Here is a 19,452-nt window from a genome sequence, read left to right as displayed (position 1 = left end):
ACATCCACTTCCGTTGCTGGACACGCCCCCACCCCCTCGAAGTGACCAGGCCCTGAAGGTCAGGTATGTCCAGGGCATGTATGATTTGTGACTTGGGTGGGTGTTTTGTGTCCTGCCCCTGCCCCCCCCCTTTGCCCCTGGGTGTTGTTCTGACCTTCTGCGGCATCTGCGTCGGTTCCTGTAGAGCAGGTGGACTGCTATGAGGGCTGGGATGACACGTAGGTTCGGGTCCATGGCTGTCCGTCGCGTACAGGTGCTCCTTGCGCGCGTCGTCCTGATTTCCCGGCAGTTTTTGGCAGGCGGAGAATTTTATCGTGCGGGGTGACGTCGGTGCGGTTCGTACTTCCTGGTTCGTGAAACGCTGCCAGAAAGCGTCCCGACGTCACGTCGGCGCTTTCCCCGGATCACATTTGTATGTATATTTTCGTCGGTCGGTGTTTTGTGCGACTCGTACGGAAATGGTGTTTCCGTGCGAATCGTAATTCCATGTTTGTAATGTTTTTTTCCCGGGTACGAGTCGGACGGAGAAAACGCTCCGACCGACGGTTCGTACCCGGTTTTTCCAGGATCAGAATCGGCACCTTAGTCGGGGTACCCATCAAGGTTGCCCACTTTCACCTCTTCTCTTCGTCCTAGCCCTGGAACCACTGGCAGCCTGGATCCGACGGGATCCTATGATACGAGGACTGCGATGGTCCCCAGACTTAGAAGACCGCATCTCGCTCTATGCTGATGACATATTGCTTTATTTAGCTTCCCCCAAGGAGTCCCTCATAGTAGTATTTTATATCCTAGCAGTCTTCGGAAGATTCTCTGGCTTTACGGTCGACTGGAGTAAGTCCCTATTATTTGCTCTTTGGAGGGATCCACCCATACCCCCGAGAGACTGTCCAATATGGATTAACACTACCATCTTTAAATATTTGGGGATTTTAATTTCTCTTGATCCCTCAATCCGCTACGCTCATAACCTTCTTCCACCCCTGCGTAAGCTTAAAAAAGACATTGCCAGCTGGAAATCACTTCCCCTTTCACTCTTGGGTAGAGCTGCCTTGTTCAAAATGATGTCCTTGCCTAGGTTTCTCTACGCATTGCAGTACACCCTAGACCCTGTACCGACGCATTATTTTAAAGAAGTTGAAGGTCTCCAGAGGGACTTGCTGTGGGATGGCATACCTTTCATTGCTCTGAATAAGTTGAGACTAAATTGGTACGACAGGGGCATCAGCCTCCCAGACATAAAAAAATATTACTGGCCTGCACATCTAGCAGCCATCAACCATGGCAAGTACGGTCGTATTGACGACCCCGGTTATGCCATGGATAGATGGCTCCTCCCCGGAGGCAACAATAACAGGGCATTATATTCACGAACGAAAAGAAACACCTTGACGGGCCCCACCAACCATGCCGTTCGCATTTACCATGACGCCACTAATTCTCTTGGATGGGGACAGAGATTGACATTGGCCACCCCACCTTGGGATTCTGAGAAGCTGAGCAACCTATGGAAATCAAAAGGGTTCGATAGGTGGGACCTTATTGGCATTTCACACATTAAAGATATTTGGGGAGAGGGAGGGTCAATTCCTTCCTCACACTACAAACAGAATACAAGCTGGCAGGCACTGAATATTTCTGTTATGCACAGATCTTACACTCACTGTAGTCTCTTCTTCCCACGGGGACTCCTCTTCCCAAAGCCTCACCCTTAGAGGACAGAGTTTTAGATGACCACGTACCCGAAAAAATATCTCCTTAACTTACAAGAAACTAATCAATAACATGACGGATCCCCTCCAATCATTGCGGGAGAAATGGAGGTGAGATGGAGTTGAAATAGATGACGAGAACTGGCAAGAGGCAGTGTCCTCCCCTAGAGTGGTTGCCATTAGGTTAGTGCAGCTTAAAATCCTCCATAGAATATATATCACCGGGCCCCGTTTGATACATATGGGGAGGTCCGATAGTGGAGAATGCAAGCGGCATTGCGGCCATATGAGGACATTCATGCACATCTGGGAGTGCAAATATATTAGTTCCTTCTGGAGCAAGGTCCATGACACAATTAATGCGGTGTTGCACGTCTGTCTCCACCCAGAGGTGCGTAGGTGCCTCCTGAACATATGCAAACCCACGGACCTGAACACTGCACAATTGTGGGGCGCAACTCACTCACCCACAATAGAAGCCTGGGAAAAAGACCTTGACTGGTGTATGTATAGAGAGAAAATGGTGAACTCGGCCAGGGGATGCCCCAAAAGTGGTCAGGTATATGGAGTCCTTGGAATACATACCTTGGAGAGATTTGTGTGCCGCCCCATTGTGCTGAACAAGATAACCTTCTCACCCTGTAGCACTCCCCTCATATGTAATGCAATGGTATGACAATTTTCCCCCCGTGCATCTCTACACTGTATAACTTGACTGATACCTCTGTATTGTTTATTGGAACCGATGTATGTTTAATAAAAAGATTTATTAAAAAAAAAGAAAAAAAAAGAATTACCTCTGTTGTGGTGCCGTGCCTTTCACCATGCAAAAGAACTGTACACAGAACGTGAAGGAATTCCAGATATATGTGGTGCAGTGGCTGCACTGTACACCACGAGCACTCGAGGAATGAGGCGAAGCGGCGTGGTAATATTGCAGCCGGAAATTGGGAGAATTTCCGAGAATCCAGCCGACGCCTCTGCTTAAAAAAACGTTGATACCGCATTAGCAGAAACCGGAGAAATAACGCGGCAGCCAGCGAAGTTCCTGCGGAGAGTAAAAGGGCGGAGGTAAGCGTTGTAGTTTGCAGCCTGAGACGCGGTGGAGGCCGAGTTAGGGAAGCCAGCACACGCCGAACACTGCACCGAGAAAGCCGCTGCATTCTGAGCTGTGCCGGGGGAGGGATTGACAATAGGAGTGCTTAATGATGCCCGGATAGTCCTACCAACCTCCCGCATCAATACTTGCATTCCGGGAACTGCAAAGGGGAGAAAGTAGAGTGAAAATGAACACGAACCCTAGACCAAAAATGTATTAAATACCCCCGTAAGCATAACTTTGAATCTTGCTACGGAATACACAATAGCAAGAAAAACAGAGGAAGGGGATTAAATAGTCCAGACTCAAACCTAAAGTCATCTAACAGACAAGTGAAACACACCATTGCAAAGTAGAACAAAAGTAAGAATTAACTGAACCTCGAGACTAAACATGGCTGACAGAAGCAGGAATAGAATGCAAAGAGCGAGTGAATTACTCAATGAGGATGTTGCACCTTCAACTAGTGCTAACACAAGGGAGACACCTGGAGAAAGAAAAAAGAGAACATTTGCATGTGTGATAAGGGAATTACAACAAAACTGCATCCTAGAAGTAAATAAATGGTGGGAAAAAGCTAAATCGCTAGAAAGTATGACATGTATAGGAACAGGGCAGTGATGGATAAATGTGCGGGATACGAAACATCAGAAACAGTGTACGGCTCTGACCCAAGCTCTGCAGACGAAGAGTCAAGTACAACACACCTGGATTTTTATGGGGAAATGCGCTTGGCGCAGATGGCAACGTAACAAAGAGGGAGAGGGACAACATGGGGAAGAGGACAAACAAAAACACAACAAGAAGGAGCAGAAGACGAAACCATAACAAAGAAAGGAAGAGGAATGAAAAAGTATAATTGAAAAAAAACCTCTCCAAAAACAACGTAGTAATTATCATCTCCAACAAAATACTAAGCGATACCCAAATTCAACTGCTCAACAAAGGATTAACCTTCTACCCAACAAAGATATCTGCATACCTAATGTACGTATTGACCGCTACAAATTTTGCTGAAAAGTCAGACTTAAAAAGTACTTTGCAGAAAAGACACAGAGACCAAACTATCCAACAACTGACAATCAGGAAATATCACCCATAAATCAGAAAGATCTACCAACATTGAGAGCATTGACATCCTTGGACGAAGGGGAAGAACTTGCAACTGGGGGACATGAACAGTCCTTGGAATCAGACAAGGAACTTTGTCACAGGATGGGGATTAACACAAATAGAGGGGGCGATAGTGGATTAAAGAAACAATCTACATTTTGCCTACAACTCCCGCCGGGGAATAAAATCAACTTATTTCAAGATAGCATGGTGGAAGAAATCAACAAAATATCAATGAATAACTCCACAAAAAAGAAGAAGAAGAACTAAGAATCATGGAATTTAATGGCAGGAGAGTGCAAAGCCCTTAAAGAACTAAAAGAAGACCTCAAAATCATCATCAAAACCTCTCACAAAGGTGGAAACATTGTGGTTCAGAACATGAGTGATTATATAGCTGAAGCAAGTAGACAGTTGGGTAATGATAGACCACTATGAAAAACTTGTGGAGAACCCACTAGAGCTCTGGACCAAAGAATACCACCTGATGTTACTAGGATGAAAAGAGAGCGGCTTAATTGATTTTGAGGGATACATGTACTTGAAGACAGATCCCCCCATAATTGCAATGATCTACTTTCTACCGAAAGTTCACAAATCAATCAACAACCCACCGGGACGACCAATAGTAAGTTCTATTGGATCTCTATTGGAATCAACATCCAGATTTATTGATATATTTTTAATGAAGTATGTTACATCTCTACCCTCATACTTGAGGGATTCCATGGACTTCCTCAATAGAATTTAAAAAATGTAATGGAAAGATGGTCTCATAATGGCTACAATAGATGTCTCATCATTATATACATCAATTCGCCACACTGATGGAATAGCAGCTGTGAGACAGTTCCTACAAACTAGATCAATAAGTCACTCGGAAAATTCAGAAATGCTGATAGAGATGCTGACCTATTGTTTACATCATAACATCTTCCTCTTCAAAGGCGACCTCTTCAGGCAGAGACAGGGAACTGCAATGGGGACATCATTTGCACCCACTTATGCCAACCTGTTGATGGCAGTATGGGAAACTGAGGTTCTGAAAAAACAAAAACACTCAAATATAAAAATTTGGTCCTGATTCATCGACGACCTCTTTGTTATATGGGAAGGAGATCGTGTCGATCTACAGAACTTCAACTCACTTAACGAGAATGAATACAACCTAACCTTCACGTCGACAATCAGCGATTCAAATATCATCTTCTTAGACGTGCAAGTCTTCATCAGAGAACATAGGGTATGCACCAAAATGCATAGAAAACCCACCTCATGCAGCAATATTCTGCATGCGAATAGTGGGCATCCGCAAAACCTGAAATGGAGCCTACCCTATGGTGAGATGCTATGAGCAAAGACGAACTGCTCAGAAGTGTCTGACTTGATCTCCGAGATCAATTAAATGAGCCGCCGCTTCACAGAGAGGGGCTACCCATTGGGAGTCGTTGACACTGCAAGATCCAGAGTAAAATTGAAAACAAGAGCTAACCTTTTGACACCATCAAGAAAAATTCATGAGGAAAATGACCAAGAGGAAACAACATCTCGACTCATCATAGACTTCAACAACCAAAGTGGAGAAATCAAACGGATCATTGGTAGGAACTGGGAGATTCTAATGCTGGATGAAACTCTAAGAAAAACATTGACACCATACCCCAGTATCACCTACAGGAAAACAGCTTCCTTGGTGGAAATCTTGACGCAAAGTCATTTAGAACTAAAAGAACCAAAAACATCCTCATGGCTTAACACTCCACGGTTCTGGCAGTGCTCTAAATGTCGAGCTTGTGAGCATGGCCAAAACCTAACGACCTTCCAACTTCAGAATGGGAGAACAGAAAGCTTCGTAGACCACATCACATGTGAATCAAAGTATGTGGTCTACAGATTAACATGTCCTTGCAAAAAACACTACGTAGGAAGTATAATAAACAAACTAAAACTAAGAATCTTACAACATCTACGTACGATCAAGAACAAGGATTTTAGCTATCCCATGGCAAAAAGCTTCCATGAATTTCATTCAAGTGACTGCAAACAACTTAAATACTCAGGGATAAAAATTGTAAAATCAACAGAAAGAGGCGGAGACAGAACCTTGAAATTACGTAGAACAGAATCCCGACTCATCCTTGCGATCAGCTCCAAACATCCACATGGACATAATGTGGATGCAGAACTACACGTTCATTTGTAAATAGTAAAATCTCATGAAAGGTCAATTACCGGGTTGATCCCTCTTCAACTCCTTTGTACATATTTTTCTAACATTTTTCTATCTTCATCAGATTGTCGTCATCACACGTACCTTTATTCCCTCACATAATTGTCACTCATATGTTCTTTATAGATCACATTTTTAACCAGAGTCGATTCACCTGCTGGAACTTGAAACCTTGAGAGTATGAGCAGAATATAGATATACAATAGTTCTCTATTAAATTAATTGTGTACACTTCCATCCCCTGCCCCCCAATTCGCCCTTTTCAAGTGACAGCAATAGGGATTATACCCATAAAGAACTGATGGACGCATACAAAATGCTTTCAAACATAAGGCTACATCAATGAAGTCTTAATTGGTCATGAACTTAACTTGTACTTTACACTGATTAGGTCACATAGAGTAGTTTCATGGAACCATTGACCAATGTACAATTGGATGAAATGCATACTATAGTTAAATGATATCTAGTCCAGACTCGTATGATCAAAAATGTTGAATCAGGTGCACTGAATAGGCCTTGGGATGTGCAACAGAACAATGATGGAAAATAAGTACCTTTTTGAATATTGATTTTCCAGCATGAAATTTGACGGTCAACTCTGTGTTTTAATTGTCTATATGTGAAGTCTAATCCTGCACTTGCACTTTTTGTAATTGAATGTACTTTACAAACAATGTTAAAATGGCCGACAAATTAGTCCATGTCTGCTCGAGAGGATCAGCAGTCTAGTTGTTAAAAATTAGTAAACAGTAATAAGGGGTTAAGCACTGAGCACTTTAAAAATACAGTCTAGACGCAAAGGACTCTATAGTCCAGTAGAAGGCTATTGGAAGCCGAAACGCGTAGACCGTCCTGTCTTGCTCGTTTTGCACTATGGTGTGGTAATGAATTATCTTCAAAATAATTACCTCCGTTGTGGTGCCGTGACTTTCGCCATGCAAAAGTACTGTACACGGAACGCGAAGGAATTACAAATATACATATATACATATATATATATATATTCCACAAAAATGCCCCTGCATTTAGGAACGCACTCCTCCAGCCAGTGATTTTTCCAAACCTTTATTTTCAAAAGGAGCAGGAACTGCTACTCCGATAATTGCTGTCCTCCTGCCTAACGCGTTTCAGAGCATCGTGCTCTTTCATCAGAGGCATTTGACAAACACACATTGTACAGGCTCCCACAGTTCCCTGCGTGCTTCTGCATTTTATAGGCCTCCGGTGTGCCTTTCTTGTTAGATGTCATTATGATGCACACTGGAACTTGTGGTTTAACTGACGCCATTTTCTACCCTCCAGTGAGCTGTGTGTAGTTCAAACTGTAAAAAGGACCAATAGCTGCACGCTGGGAACTGTGGGAGCCTGTACAATGTGTGTTTGTCAAATGCCTCTGATGAAAGAGCACGATGTTCTGAAACGCGTAAGGCAGGAGGACAGGAGTTCCTGCTCCTTTTGAAAATAAAGGTTTGGAAAAATCACTGGCTGGATGAGTGCGTTCCTAAATGCAGGGGCATTTTTGTGGAAGATTTAAACACGGCAGGTCCAGCCGTGAGGAAGACGCACCGCCCTTCCAAATTCAAATGGGATCGTCTTTCCTGAATCAATTGGGGATGTCATGACGGCGCAGCCAGTTTGTATTTTTGGAACAGGGAATGCCACTCTGAGGCCCACTGGGGGGCAGCTATTGGTCCTTTTTACATATTGAACTACACACAGCCCACTGGAGGGTAGAAAATGGCGTCAGTTAAACCATAAGTTCCAGTGTGCATCATAATGACATCTAACAAGAAAGGCACACCGGAGGCCTATAAAATGCAGAAGCACGCAGGGAACTGTGGGAGCCTGTACAATGTGTGTTTGTCAAATGCCTCTGATGAAAGAGCACGATGCTCTGAAACGCGTTAGGCAGGAGGACAGCAATTATCGGAGTAGCAGTTCCTGCTCCTTTTGAAAATAAAGGTTTGGAAAAATCACTGGCTGGAGGAGTGCGTTCCTAAATGCAGGGGCATTTTTGTGGAAGATATATATATATATATATATGCAAAATTCAATCGACAGGTGTGGAAAGAGGCGGCACACCAATCCACAATCGAAAACTTTATTTGTCACCAACAACGCATTCCAGCAGGAAACGGTTTTTGTCAAGTTGGTTAACACTTCCTTGTTTACCATTTTATGCTAGTGCCGTCATGATAGACATAAAAGTGAAAGTAACATTGCGGTAGTAAAGATCCCAAAATCAGAAACAGATATTCTGTCAGTGAACTGCAGGGGCCGAGCACAGGAATACATCATATTGTTGCGAATATGACGCATCGACTTTGCATTGGAAGTAACGCAGCGTGGCACAGCCAAATGCTTTGCGGTGCTGCTCTGCATCACTTCCTTTTAAATGCAGGCCATTGTATTCGGATGCTTCTCGATCAGGTTAATCATGTTGTACATTCCACAAATGGAGGCAGTTGGCCAAGTGGGACGTAGACTGGTGGAAAACTTTAGACATGGCAGGTAAGGACATGATGGAGATTATTGGCCTGTGCAATGTGTGATTGGCCTGTGTCAGTTTCTTGATGTGGGGTTACACGAAACAAGACCCAAAACCCAAGACATTAACCTGCACACAGCGCACTGGGGCACAGGTACAAAGCTAGCTGCAATCAACAACATGACCTATAACGCACATATTGCCACTTGTTGTGACTTACCCAATGACTCTTGTTGGTTCTCATGGGCTGCTCTGTCCTTTCTCGAGACTCCAGTCACCAACTCTACTGAGATGACAGATGCCACCCACTCCTCCAGGGCATCAAACACCGCCTGGTCTGCTGTTCTTCCTCTTGTAATGCTGCTTTGAGATTTGATGCAAATTTTGCCTTTGTTCTGCACTTATAATCGTGCCAGCGCTTCTTGCAGTCGGTAACTGTCCTCTTAGTTTGAACAACACCATTTATTTTCTACACAATGGACTGCCATATTGCCACTTTCTTCCATGGTGGCAACTTGGTGCTCACAAACAGCTGATGTTGATGACTGGTGACCTCTGTGACCAGTATCTCGTTTTCCTCATCACTGAATTCTGACTTCCTCTTTCCCTGGCTGTCTGCGTGGGATTCTGGACTGGTATTGGGGTTGTTTGGTTGGGTCTCATGAGTACTGCATTGCGCTTTCTGCTCCATTGAAGAATCCGGTATGGGCCCCAAATGGCTTTTGGGTGAAATGCGTTGCTTTTTGCAATGTTTGTCCCACTTGATGCTGTTGAAACTGTAGCGGGGTGTTCGTACTTGAGTTACGTGACGCAAGTCTGCCTTCGTCACTTTTCCGACATTCACATCAACTTGACATGAGTCTATTTTGCGGCACCTAAATTATTTTTTATGGCGCAGGCTCCCGCCTTACAGCACGGTCCGCCAAACTGTTTTGAGTTGACGCACGGCGGCGCATTACATTTTGACGCATCGCTGCGTTGCGGCAGCGATGCGTCAATTCTTGTAAATAAGGGTCATGAACTCACACACACACACACACAGATATGCAAATACACATACAAACACACACAGACACGCATACTTTGTTTACTTTCCCTTCTTCCTGATTCATGCTGCTCCTCCGGCGGGTCTGTTTATTCTCTCCTCTCCCTCATGCACTTTCTGATCGGCACCCCCAGGTGAGGGTCAGGGGGAAGGGGAAGCCTCTTGGTCACCCTGGTGTGGGTCAAATGGGACCAATAACAGGAGGGTGGATAAGAGTGCTTGGTACTGTCCGGGGGGCAGGGAGCAATGGTGACTGAAAGAGAATGTGGTGTTGGGGAGAGAGAAAACGAGGCAGAAAAACAGGATGGGAGGATAGGTGTGGGTTAATTACAGGGACTAGAGGTCCAGCATCACATTTAGGGGGAGTGAAATAATTCAGAGGGATTGGAGAATATGCCAAAGTGCCTGACTAGTAGGGATGGGGAGGCATAAGTCGAATGGGAAGGGAGGTGGGGTGTCCAAAACCAAGCATTGCTACACCCAGGTTCCTTTTTATGTGAGGAGAAAGATATATTTTTCACTGTGCACTATCCCTAGCAATATGGTGAATGACATATTTGTCTTCCTCGACAATAGCTTTCACTTTAATTCGCTGCTGTGAGGCAATAGTGAGACAAAACTTACAAAAAGGGCTTTTACACCTGTTCTAAGACCACCTGCTTGCAAGGAAGCACCCGGACTCTTCTATAAAAGGTACATGCGATGGCTCCTTTTTTTTTTTTTTTTTTTGTACATGGTTCACTAAAAAATAATGAAAGAAATAAACCTTTGCACCAGCTTTTCAATGTCACAACTATTGCTTTCCAATGCTTGTATCATCCTCCTGTGGACCTGTGGAACTTGCAGCTTTATGGAGCTGAAGCTGTATTGGTTTATCCAAGACCTCCTTCAATCCCAGTCACCCTGCTCGTAGGACCCTGCAGGACACAGGCCCTTAGCCCATCTGTGCGCAATAAGAATTGGCAACTTTCAATTCAGGCAACAAAACTTTACTGCAACTAGATCCGTGACCAATGCTTCCCACTGGACGGCCTGAGTAAGACATTACTCAACAAGTCATCAGGTGAGGAAGAAGCTGATTGGGCCACATTGGGGGCCTTCATCGGATCTCACCCTTGCCTCTGAAGTCTGATTGCTGCCTTCATTCACTGATGGAGGTGAGGAAATGAGAGCGACCTCAATTGTAGTATTTATCAGCGAAAACATACTTTAGAAATCTGAAAATGTAATATGATGTGGTGAAGTGCTTAAGTGGGAAGATTTGAAGTGGGGGGATTACCCTCGATCCTTCTTGCCCCGCCCGTCCGCACAATGGGGCATATCAACAAGGGCTTTATCTCTGCTTTTTTGGCTTTAAAAGCCATAAAAGCAGAGATAAAACTAGCACCCTATCAACAACAGAGTGCTAACACGCAAATTTGCATGTTAGCACCCTTTTACTCTACGCTTCCCCTTGCATCTCTAATGAGATGCAAAGGGGGCGTTCCAGAGTAAAATAATAGGAGAAATGACGCTAAGCGACATTTCTCCTATTATCAAGAATGTCGCTAACCCTGTTAGAGACAAAAAAAGCAGCGCTACCCGCGGTTAACGCTGCTTTTTTACGTCTGCTAATTTTCAGACTTAGCCATGATATCCTATGGAAGGAGGATATCATGGCTAAGTTTGCCTGTCCCTATCAACAAGGTAACGTGTGATTATCGCTGGGTTTCCAGCGATAATCTCACGTTAGCCTGTTAGCGTGTAGATTTTTATCGCTATTGAGATAAGCGTTGCTAATAGCACGCTATCTCAGCGATAAAAATTCACGCTAGCCGGCGATAATTATCCTCACGCTAAGAGCGCTGAGCGATAATTATCGCCGGTTGTTGTTGATATGCCCCTCTGCTCGGTTGTCGCTAACCTCTTTCAACAGACTTTACAGCTCTGCAGTCGCTAAAGCCCGTGCCATTTACTTTCCGTTTTTTCATCCTCCTTGGTGAAGTAACAACAACTAAAATAAATTCCCCACCTCCTCTTTTGTATAATAAAATGCAACTCCTCTCTAAAATTAACTCATTACACTCCAAGGATGGGCGAAAATGTATCATAAATGCACAAAAGCCATAACTCGTTTATAAAGAAATATATACATCTGTAGTCTGCCAGCTGGCGGACTGCGAAATTGTGCTGTTTTGCCTTTTCCCGGCATGGGATGTTATGATACTGCATTTAAAACATAATTACCACTAATTAGCTCTTTAGCGATATTAAAACTAAACATTTTGAATCCTCTCCCTATAGCCTGATGCTTGTGTGTATTTTATTTTACGCCTGTGTGGTCGCCTTAGGTTTACCATAACTCCGAGCAGTTCAAGGCGATTGATGCTGTAAAAGAGGAACTTAAAGGCTTTAATGAGATAGCATCAGACGGCTGCCAGCGGATGTGATACTGCTGCAAAGAAGGCCATTTGTTCACCCAGTTCCTGCCGCCTGGGCTGGTACATCCCTTTCTTTTGCTGGGTCTGAGTGTTTCCTCTTTTGTACAGTGTTTATCCACTTGCACTGCATTCATTTCTTTTCACCAACACTGTATTCGTTCTTTTTAGTGACATCCACCCAGGTGCGCCATTAATGCGTAATGCGAAATCACAGGGCTCACTGCAGAATGTGGTGAGGTGCCCCTAAAACTCCCACACCCCACACATCTCCATAGGTTTGAGGCTGAATTGAGCCCCTACTACACTCACCCTCCCTGCAGAGTACAATCTGCTCTCTCATCGCGCCGCAGGTGCGTCATGCATTATGCCCCTGTGCACTGTACTCATGAACAGATTTACAAGCCCCTTGCACCGACGCAGCATCACGTTGCGCGGCGCACCGGCGGTCCAACGTGCTGAGTGATATTTACAAGCAAAGGTAAAGCCACCCTGTGTGACTTTACTTGTGCTTGTAAATATCGCCCCTTTTCACGCAACACCCAAGTCCACTGATGCATTTCCAGATTTACAAGGAATCAATGCGTCAGAATGCTACGCCACCCTAGTGGTGGCGTAGCGAGGTGCAATGAGAAGAAATCTTTTCATTTCCCTCAATTTTTCCTCTTTCAATGCGTTCTGCATTCTGCAGCATGCATTGGAAGAGGAAATCACCTCAAATTATTGTTTTCGTTCAGGAAGATACCCCTTCCTTGACAAAAACAATCTCCCCACGACGCAGGCATCCTTGCACCGTTATGCAAGTGTGCCTAAGCCAGCGCATGGCAGCAGTTTGTGCGCCAGTGCAGGGGGAAGCACAGAGATGTGACATATTGTTGTAAATATGTTGAATCGCTGTGCTTCGGAACAAATGCAGCACAACGCAGCATGACTTGCCGCACCGCACTGCGTTAGTTTCTTGTAAATCTGCCCCTCAATCTCTGGCACTGATTTTAATCACCTGCTGTACATCAATTTGTGCATTCATTCCCTTACCAGCTGTTCAATCACTAGCACTTTGTTCATGCAGCAGTGTCGCTTTCATTTAATTTCATTACATTCATTTACTTTCACTACTTTGATTCCCTTGCACAGTACAGTCCATACTTTCACTTGCACTGTGTTCTTTCACTTGCATCACATTCATTCTTTTCTGCTACATTTACTTTTTTCTGCTGTTTTCATTCAATGCATTAGTCAATTGTCTTACTTTTATTCCTCTGCGTTGCACTTATTCACTAGCATCATTCACTAATATTGAGTTCATGAACTTACATTGGATTCCCTTTACTTGGCACTGCGATATCCAGTTGATATTACGAGGCTTGTTTACAAGTCCCGTGCGCCGCCGGTTTGTCACTTTGAACATGGGAAAAAGTGATGTACTGGTGGCGCAAGAGGTTTGGAAAAAAGTTCCTATGTATTTTCCCTTACATTCGCTTACATTGCTGAATTCATTGAAACGGTGTGCACTCCTAGTCCTACCATTCCATGCATTGCTCCTGTTTAAATGGATTTTATTTATTCGCTAGCACCAAGCTTATTCGCTGACACTGTGTTCATTCCCTGACTGCATTCGTTTGCTTGCACCAAATGGGTTCACTTGCACTGTATTGATTTATTGTGATGCATCCAGATACACAAGCTTATTTCTTTCATTCACACATCACCATCTACCCACCCACACCCACCCAAAAACCCGTCCGTCCGTCTGTCTGTCTGTCTGTCTGTCTATCTATCTATTTGCAACAAAAACAAGGATATAAACTCAACAAATACTGCAGCTGAAACAGGTTACAATTGTAAAGATGATTTAGAGACATTGCAAACACTGTATGAATTAGAGGGCTGAAATATTGCAAGATGAGTTACTAGAAAAACATAATATTTGTAAAAGTGAAGCCGACAACGGTGGCCACAAAAAAATCACGCTATTGTCTTATTATACCACTGAGCAACAAAAACAACATTGTTCTGGATCTGTTATTAGTGAATTTTATGCAAGAAAAGAAAACCTATTACCTCCTCGTCCGTCTTCCAGTCCCATTCCTTACACCATGAGCAGTTCTCCTGCTCCGCAGAAACCAATGACCTGGCTAAGTCAAAACATGTCCCCCAAGATGGCTCCTTATGACCCAACATACATAAAGGGGAAAACACACAATGAGGAAACCTGTTTCTTTTTTTTTACGCTGCAGGATCACCTTACCTGGAAAAGTCAAGTGAATGCTTCTTCAATTTATTTGCTTATTTGTAATTTTCTCCTGAGACTAGCTTTAGCAGTCTCTAAGTATATCTTGATCCTCCTGCCCTGCACAGCAGCTGATGATCATGCGTGTTGTCTTTGGGAGCGCAGAGTGACTTTTTGCCAGATCAGAACCTGCGCATGAAGAATCAGTCTCCGTTTTCGGCTGAGACACTTCTTGACCCCAATATGGTGTCTCCCTTGAAATCTTGGGAGCCACGTGATTTTGTTTCTATAGAAGCAAATTAGAGTCAGGAAGTGCTCGCATTTAAATTTTGAAAACAGAAAGTTGTTCACATCCGTCACAATCCTTCAAGAAGAAGAGGATTATGTTTTTGAAGAGGTTTTGCTCCTTCCCAAGTTAAGGCAAACCGGCCCTTTCGAGGCACGCCTCATGGCCAGGTGCCCTTGGGGCAGACAGATCCTGATCCCAGTCTTCAGTTGTCTCAAGCCCTCCTCCTCCAAAGAAGTGACTATCCATTCCTACCAGTGATAAGTCATCTTGGCTTCTTTCGTCACCAATGGCTTTCGGTCTCAGATGCTTGGGCCATTGAGACGGTCTCGTTAAGATACCGAATACAGTTTTCATCCCGGGCAGCTCAGACTGTGAACAAAACTCCTCTGCCATGGAACCTGATGACGCAAGCTGCATTACTGGCACGAGTCCAGCTGCTTTTAGAGAAATCAGTACCCCCACTGGAAAGGAGCCAAGGATACATCTCCATTCTATTCTATTGTTAGTACAAAAGTTTGCAGGAGACTACCGCCCAGTGTTGAACCTAACGGAGGTGAACTTGAATATTCCCTACAAACCCTTCAAAATGGGAACATTACTATCCATCCTTCAATGTGTCCACCGAGGGGACTCCTTGGCGTGGGGATGGAGCATTAGCAGTTTCAGGTTGTGCCTTTTAGCCTTTCATTGGCGCCACGAGTTTTACAAAGCTCTTGGCCCGCCTGGAAGTGTTGTTCATTCTAGAGGAATTCAAGTCTGTCCCTACCTTGTGGATTGGCTAATTGCATCTCCTCCTTGATCTAAGGCAGCTGAGAACGTGCAACAAGTCTGCAATCTTCTGAGGAAGTTCGATTTTTTCACTCTTTGTACCCAAACCTGATGCAACCTAACACACACCAACTAACACAAACAAAAAGGCATATATTTTCGTAAAGCCCATTTAAGAATTCCTTTTTGTGTTTAGTTCGGAGATTGGCTCATCAGTTATGAAAAAGTACAAAAGCTAATGGTATGTCTAATTGCAATCCCCAAAATATCATAAAGGTATGAAGTAAGTAGCACATATTTATTGTAACTGCTGATGTCACAGCTAACTCTAAGCCAGGTGCCCCTTTAGACCATGTCCTTGTATCCTTCGCTGGAAGACCTTAAGGTCGACAAAGTAATTCAGGCCCAAACTGCATTTTCTGCCAATCCTGCCAACCCAGCAATTCTGTCTGAAGCCTCCGCGCCAATTTCTCACGATGGAGGATTGTATCCCAAATTATACCCTGAGCTTGCTCAGTACATGGGATTGAGTCTGAATGAAGAAGAAATACATAGAAATCTGGCTATGGTGCCGTCGCAGGGGCAACAACTTGCAACAAGACCTTCCTCAATGAATTACATGGTAGCTCCGATAACGGCAAATTATGTTGGGATTCGCGGAGCAGAAATCAAGCAAGGTGTCCGTGAAGTAATCCTATGCAAGGATCAAGATGGCAAAATTGGTCTTCGACTTAAATCTGTTGATAATGGAATTTTTGTTCAGTTGGTGCAAGCTAATTCCCCAGCATCTTTAGTCGGTATGAAGTTTGGTGATCAGGTTTTGCAAATGGATCACTGACATAATATCGACTACAAAAATATAGACTTACAAAAATATCGATGCCAAAATATAGAATACCAAAATATCGACTCCCTATCTCCAAACAGGAAAGTACAAAAATATAGAATCCAAAATATCGTTGTAAATAATATAGTTAGTCAAAATATCGAATTTTTTAAATGTTTTAAAAGTAATGTAAAATTAATGAAATAATACATATAATTAACTGACACATACTTAAAAATACTTAAATAACATTAAAATGAATAAATAATGAATGTAAGTAAAAAAATAATTAATACATATATATTAACGTAATATTTATTAAAAATATTCAATATTTTCTGCGTAGGATAGCGGGCGGGTAAAATTTACTATTACCACTCCAGTAAGTGCAATAGTAGGGAAAGCGTTGGATAGCGGGAGGGTAAAAATTACTATTCCCACTCCAGAGAGTGCAACAGTAGGGAAAGCGTTGGATAGCAGGAGGGTAAAATTTACTATTCCCACTCCAGTGAGTGCAACAGTAGGGAAAGCGTTGGATAGCGTAGGGGTAAAAATTACTATTCCCACTCCAGAGAGTGCAACAGTAGGGAAAGCATTGGATAGCGTAAGGATAAAAATTACTATTCCCACTCCAGAGAGTGCAACAGTAGGGAAAGCGTTGGATAGTGGGAGTGTCAAATGTACTATTCCTACTCCAATGAGTGCAACAGTAGGGAAAGCGTTGGATAGCGGTAGGGTAAAAATTTACTATTCCCACTCCAGTGATTACAACAGTAGAGAAAACGTCTAATGGCGTAGGGGTAAAAATTACTATTCCCACTCCAAAGAGTGCAACAGTAGGGAAAGCGTTGGATAGCGTAGGGATAAAAATTACTATTCCCACTCCAGAGAGTGCAACAGTAGGGAAAGCGTTGGATAGCGGGAGGGTAAAATTTACTATTTCCACTCCAGTGAGTGCAACAGTAGGGAAAGCGTTGGATAGCGTACGGGTAAAAATTACTATTCCCACTCCAGAGAGTGCAACAGTAGGGAAAGCATTGGATAGCGTAGGGATAAAAATTACTATTCCCACTCCAGAGAGTGCAACAGTAGGGAAAGCGTTGGATAGCGGTAGGGAAAAAATTACTATTCCCACTCCAGAGAGTGCAACAGTAGGGAAAGCGTTGGATAGCGGTAGGGTAAAAATTACTATTCCCACTCCAGAGAGTGCAATAATAGGGAAAGCATTGGATAGCGTAGGGGTAAAAATTACTATTCCCACTCAAGTAAGTGCAAAAGTAGGGAAAATAATAAATTAATATTTTGTTAAAAAGTAATTAATTATTAATACCAAAACAAGTATTACAATTAATTACCAATCACACAATATTTAATAATTGATTATTTATAAATACCAATATATTTTTGTTTAATTAATTACCTATTAATAATTATTTAACAACCAATTGTTTTTCAATAACAAACATTAATAAATGCTAATAATACCAATTAATCTTTAATTAATAATATATTGATTAACGATATACACAAATTATTTAAATAATACATTTTTTACAATTATATTACTTCCCACCATATTCCCCTATAAACACACTACCCGCTACAAATATTAAATGAATACAATTAACATAATTATCAATTAAACAATTAATACAAATTAATTACCAATTAATACAAATTATTTACCAATTAATAATTAATCAACAACCAATTAATTTTCAATACCAATTAATAATTAACTAATAACAATTAAATTACTTCCCACCCTATTCCCCTATAAACCCACAACCCGCTACAGAAGTAAAACGCTAAATTAAATTAAAGTTATGTTAATTAACAATATACACACATCAATTAAATAATTAATTATTTACAATTATATTACTTCCCACCATATTCCCCTATAAACACACTACCCGCTACAAATATTAAATGAATACAATTAACATAATTATCAATTAAACAATTAATACAAATTAATTACCAATTAATACAAATTATTTACCAATTAATAATTAATCAACAACCAATTAATTTTCAATACCAATTAATAATTAACTAATAACAATTAAATTACTTCCCACCCAATTCCCCTATAATCCCACAACCCGCTACAGAAGTAAAACGCAAAATTAAATTAAAAATAATTAATAATTCCTATAAATTATTATTTAATGTACTATAATTAAATTACTTCCCACCCTACTCCCCTATAAACCCACAACCCGCTACGGAATTAAATTACACAAAAATAAAATAACATAAAATTCAATACTTTAAAAATATACTAACATACATTACAATATTAATACATACTTTTAACACATATACTAACACTTAAAACACTATAAAAAAGTCGATATTTTTAACAACTATATTATGACTGTCGATATTACTTACTTCTATATTATTGCAATCGATATTTCTTACCTGTTTTTCGATATTCTTCACCACTATATTTTGGCAATTCGATATTCTGTCCATTCTATATTTAAAACTCGATATTCTGTCCACTCGATATTTTTTTTTCGATATTATGTCTATTTACCTTTGCGAATAAATGGTGAAAACTGTGCTGGATGGAGTTCAGACAAGTCTCACAAAATACTTGCACAGGCTGCCGGAGATAAAATATCCATGGTGGTACGTGATAGGCCTTTTGAGCGAACCATCACCATGCAGAAAGACAGCACAGGACACGTTGGATTTATTTTCAAAAATGGAAAGATAACCTCAATAGTCAAAGACAGCTCTGCTGCTAGAAACGGTCTTCTAACTGAGCACAACATCTGTGAAGTTAATGGACAGAATGTAATTGGCTTAAAGGACTCTCAAACAGCATACATTTTGGCAACAGCTGGGAATGTGGTGACCATTACAATAATGCCTTCCTTCGTTTATGAACATATGATAAAGAGAATGGCTTCCAGCATTATGAAGAATTTGATGGATCATGGTATTCCCGAAGTTTAAATCTGGAGCCTTTTTTCCATGTCTCTTGGCATTTTGCTCATGGATACAACTTGTTCATTGAAACATTAAAAGTTGCATGATGGTATTTGCAATGTATAGAATGGTGGAATTATTACAGTTGAATGCAATTAACCGATCAGTGTTACTCATTCTTAGCCATACAGCACTGTTTTGCAGCTAATAGTCTACAGCATGGGTTTTTCTACTGATTTAACTGCAAATCATTGTAATGGGTTGCACATACATTGTTCATTCATTT

The 19,452-nt window shown here is 42.0% G+C and overlaps 1 protein-coding gene across 1 annotated transcript; it reads left to right on the top strand.

Moving 5' to 3' along the window:
- Positions 1 to 15,719: 15,719 nt before the first annotated feature.
- LOC146860189 (syntenin-1-like) lies at positions 15,720 to 19,394 on the top strand. The gene is made up of 2 exons (XM_085646321.1): positions 15,720 to 16,219; positions 18,776 to 19,394. The coding sequence occupies exons 1-2, from the start codon at positions 15,747 to 15,749 to the stop codon at positions 19,191 to 19,193; spliced, it is 891 nt and encodes a 296-aa protein (XP_085502447.1). The 5' UTR covers positions 15,720 to 15,746; the 3' UTR covers positions 19,194 to 19,394.
- Positions 19,395 to 19,452: the final 58 nt, after the last annotated feature.

The sequence above is a fragment of the Triturus cristatus genome, chromosome 3_1 (genome assembly GCF_964204655.1).
Source record: "Triturus cristatus chromosome 3_1, aTriCri1.1, whole genome shotgun sequence".
Taxonomy (NCBI): Eukaryota; Metazoa; Chordata; class Amphibia; order Caudata; family Salamandridae; genus Triturus; species Triturus cristatus.
The sequence above is the reverse complement of the archived record's forward strand: the minus strand, read 5'-3'. Positions and strand labels throughout refer to the sequence as shown.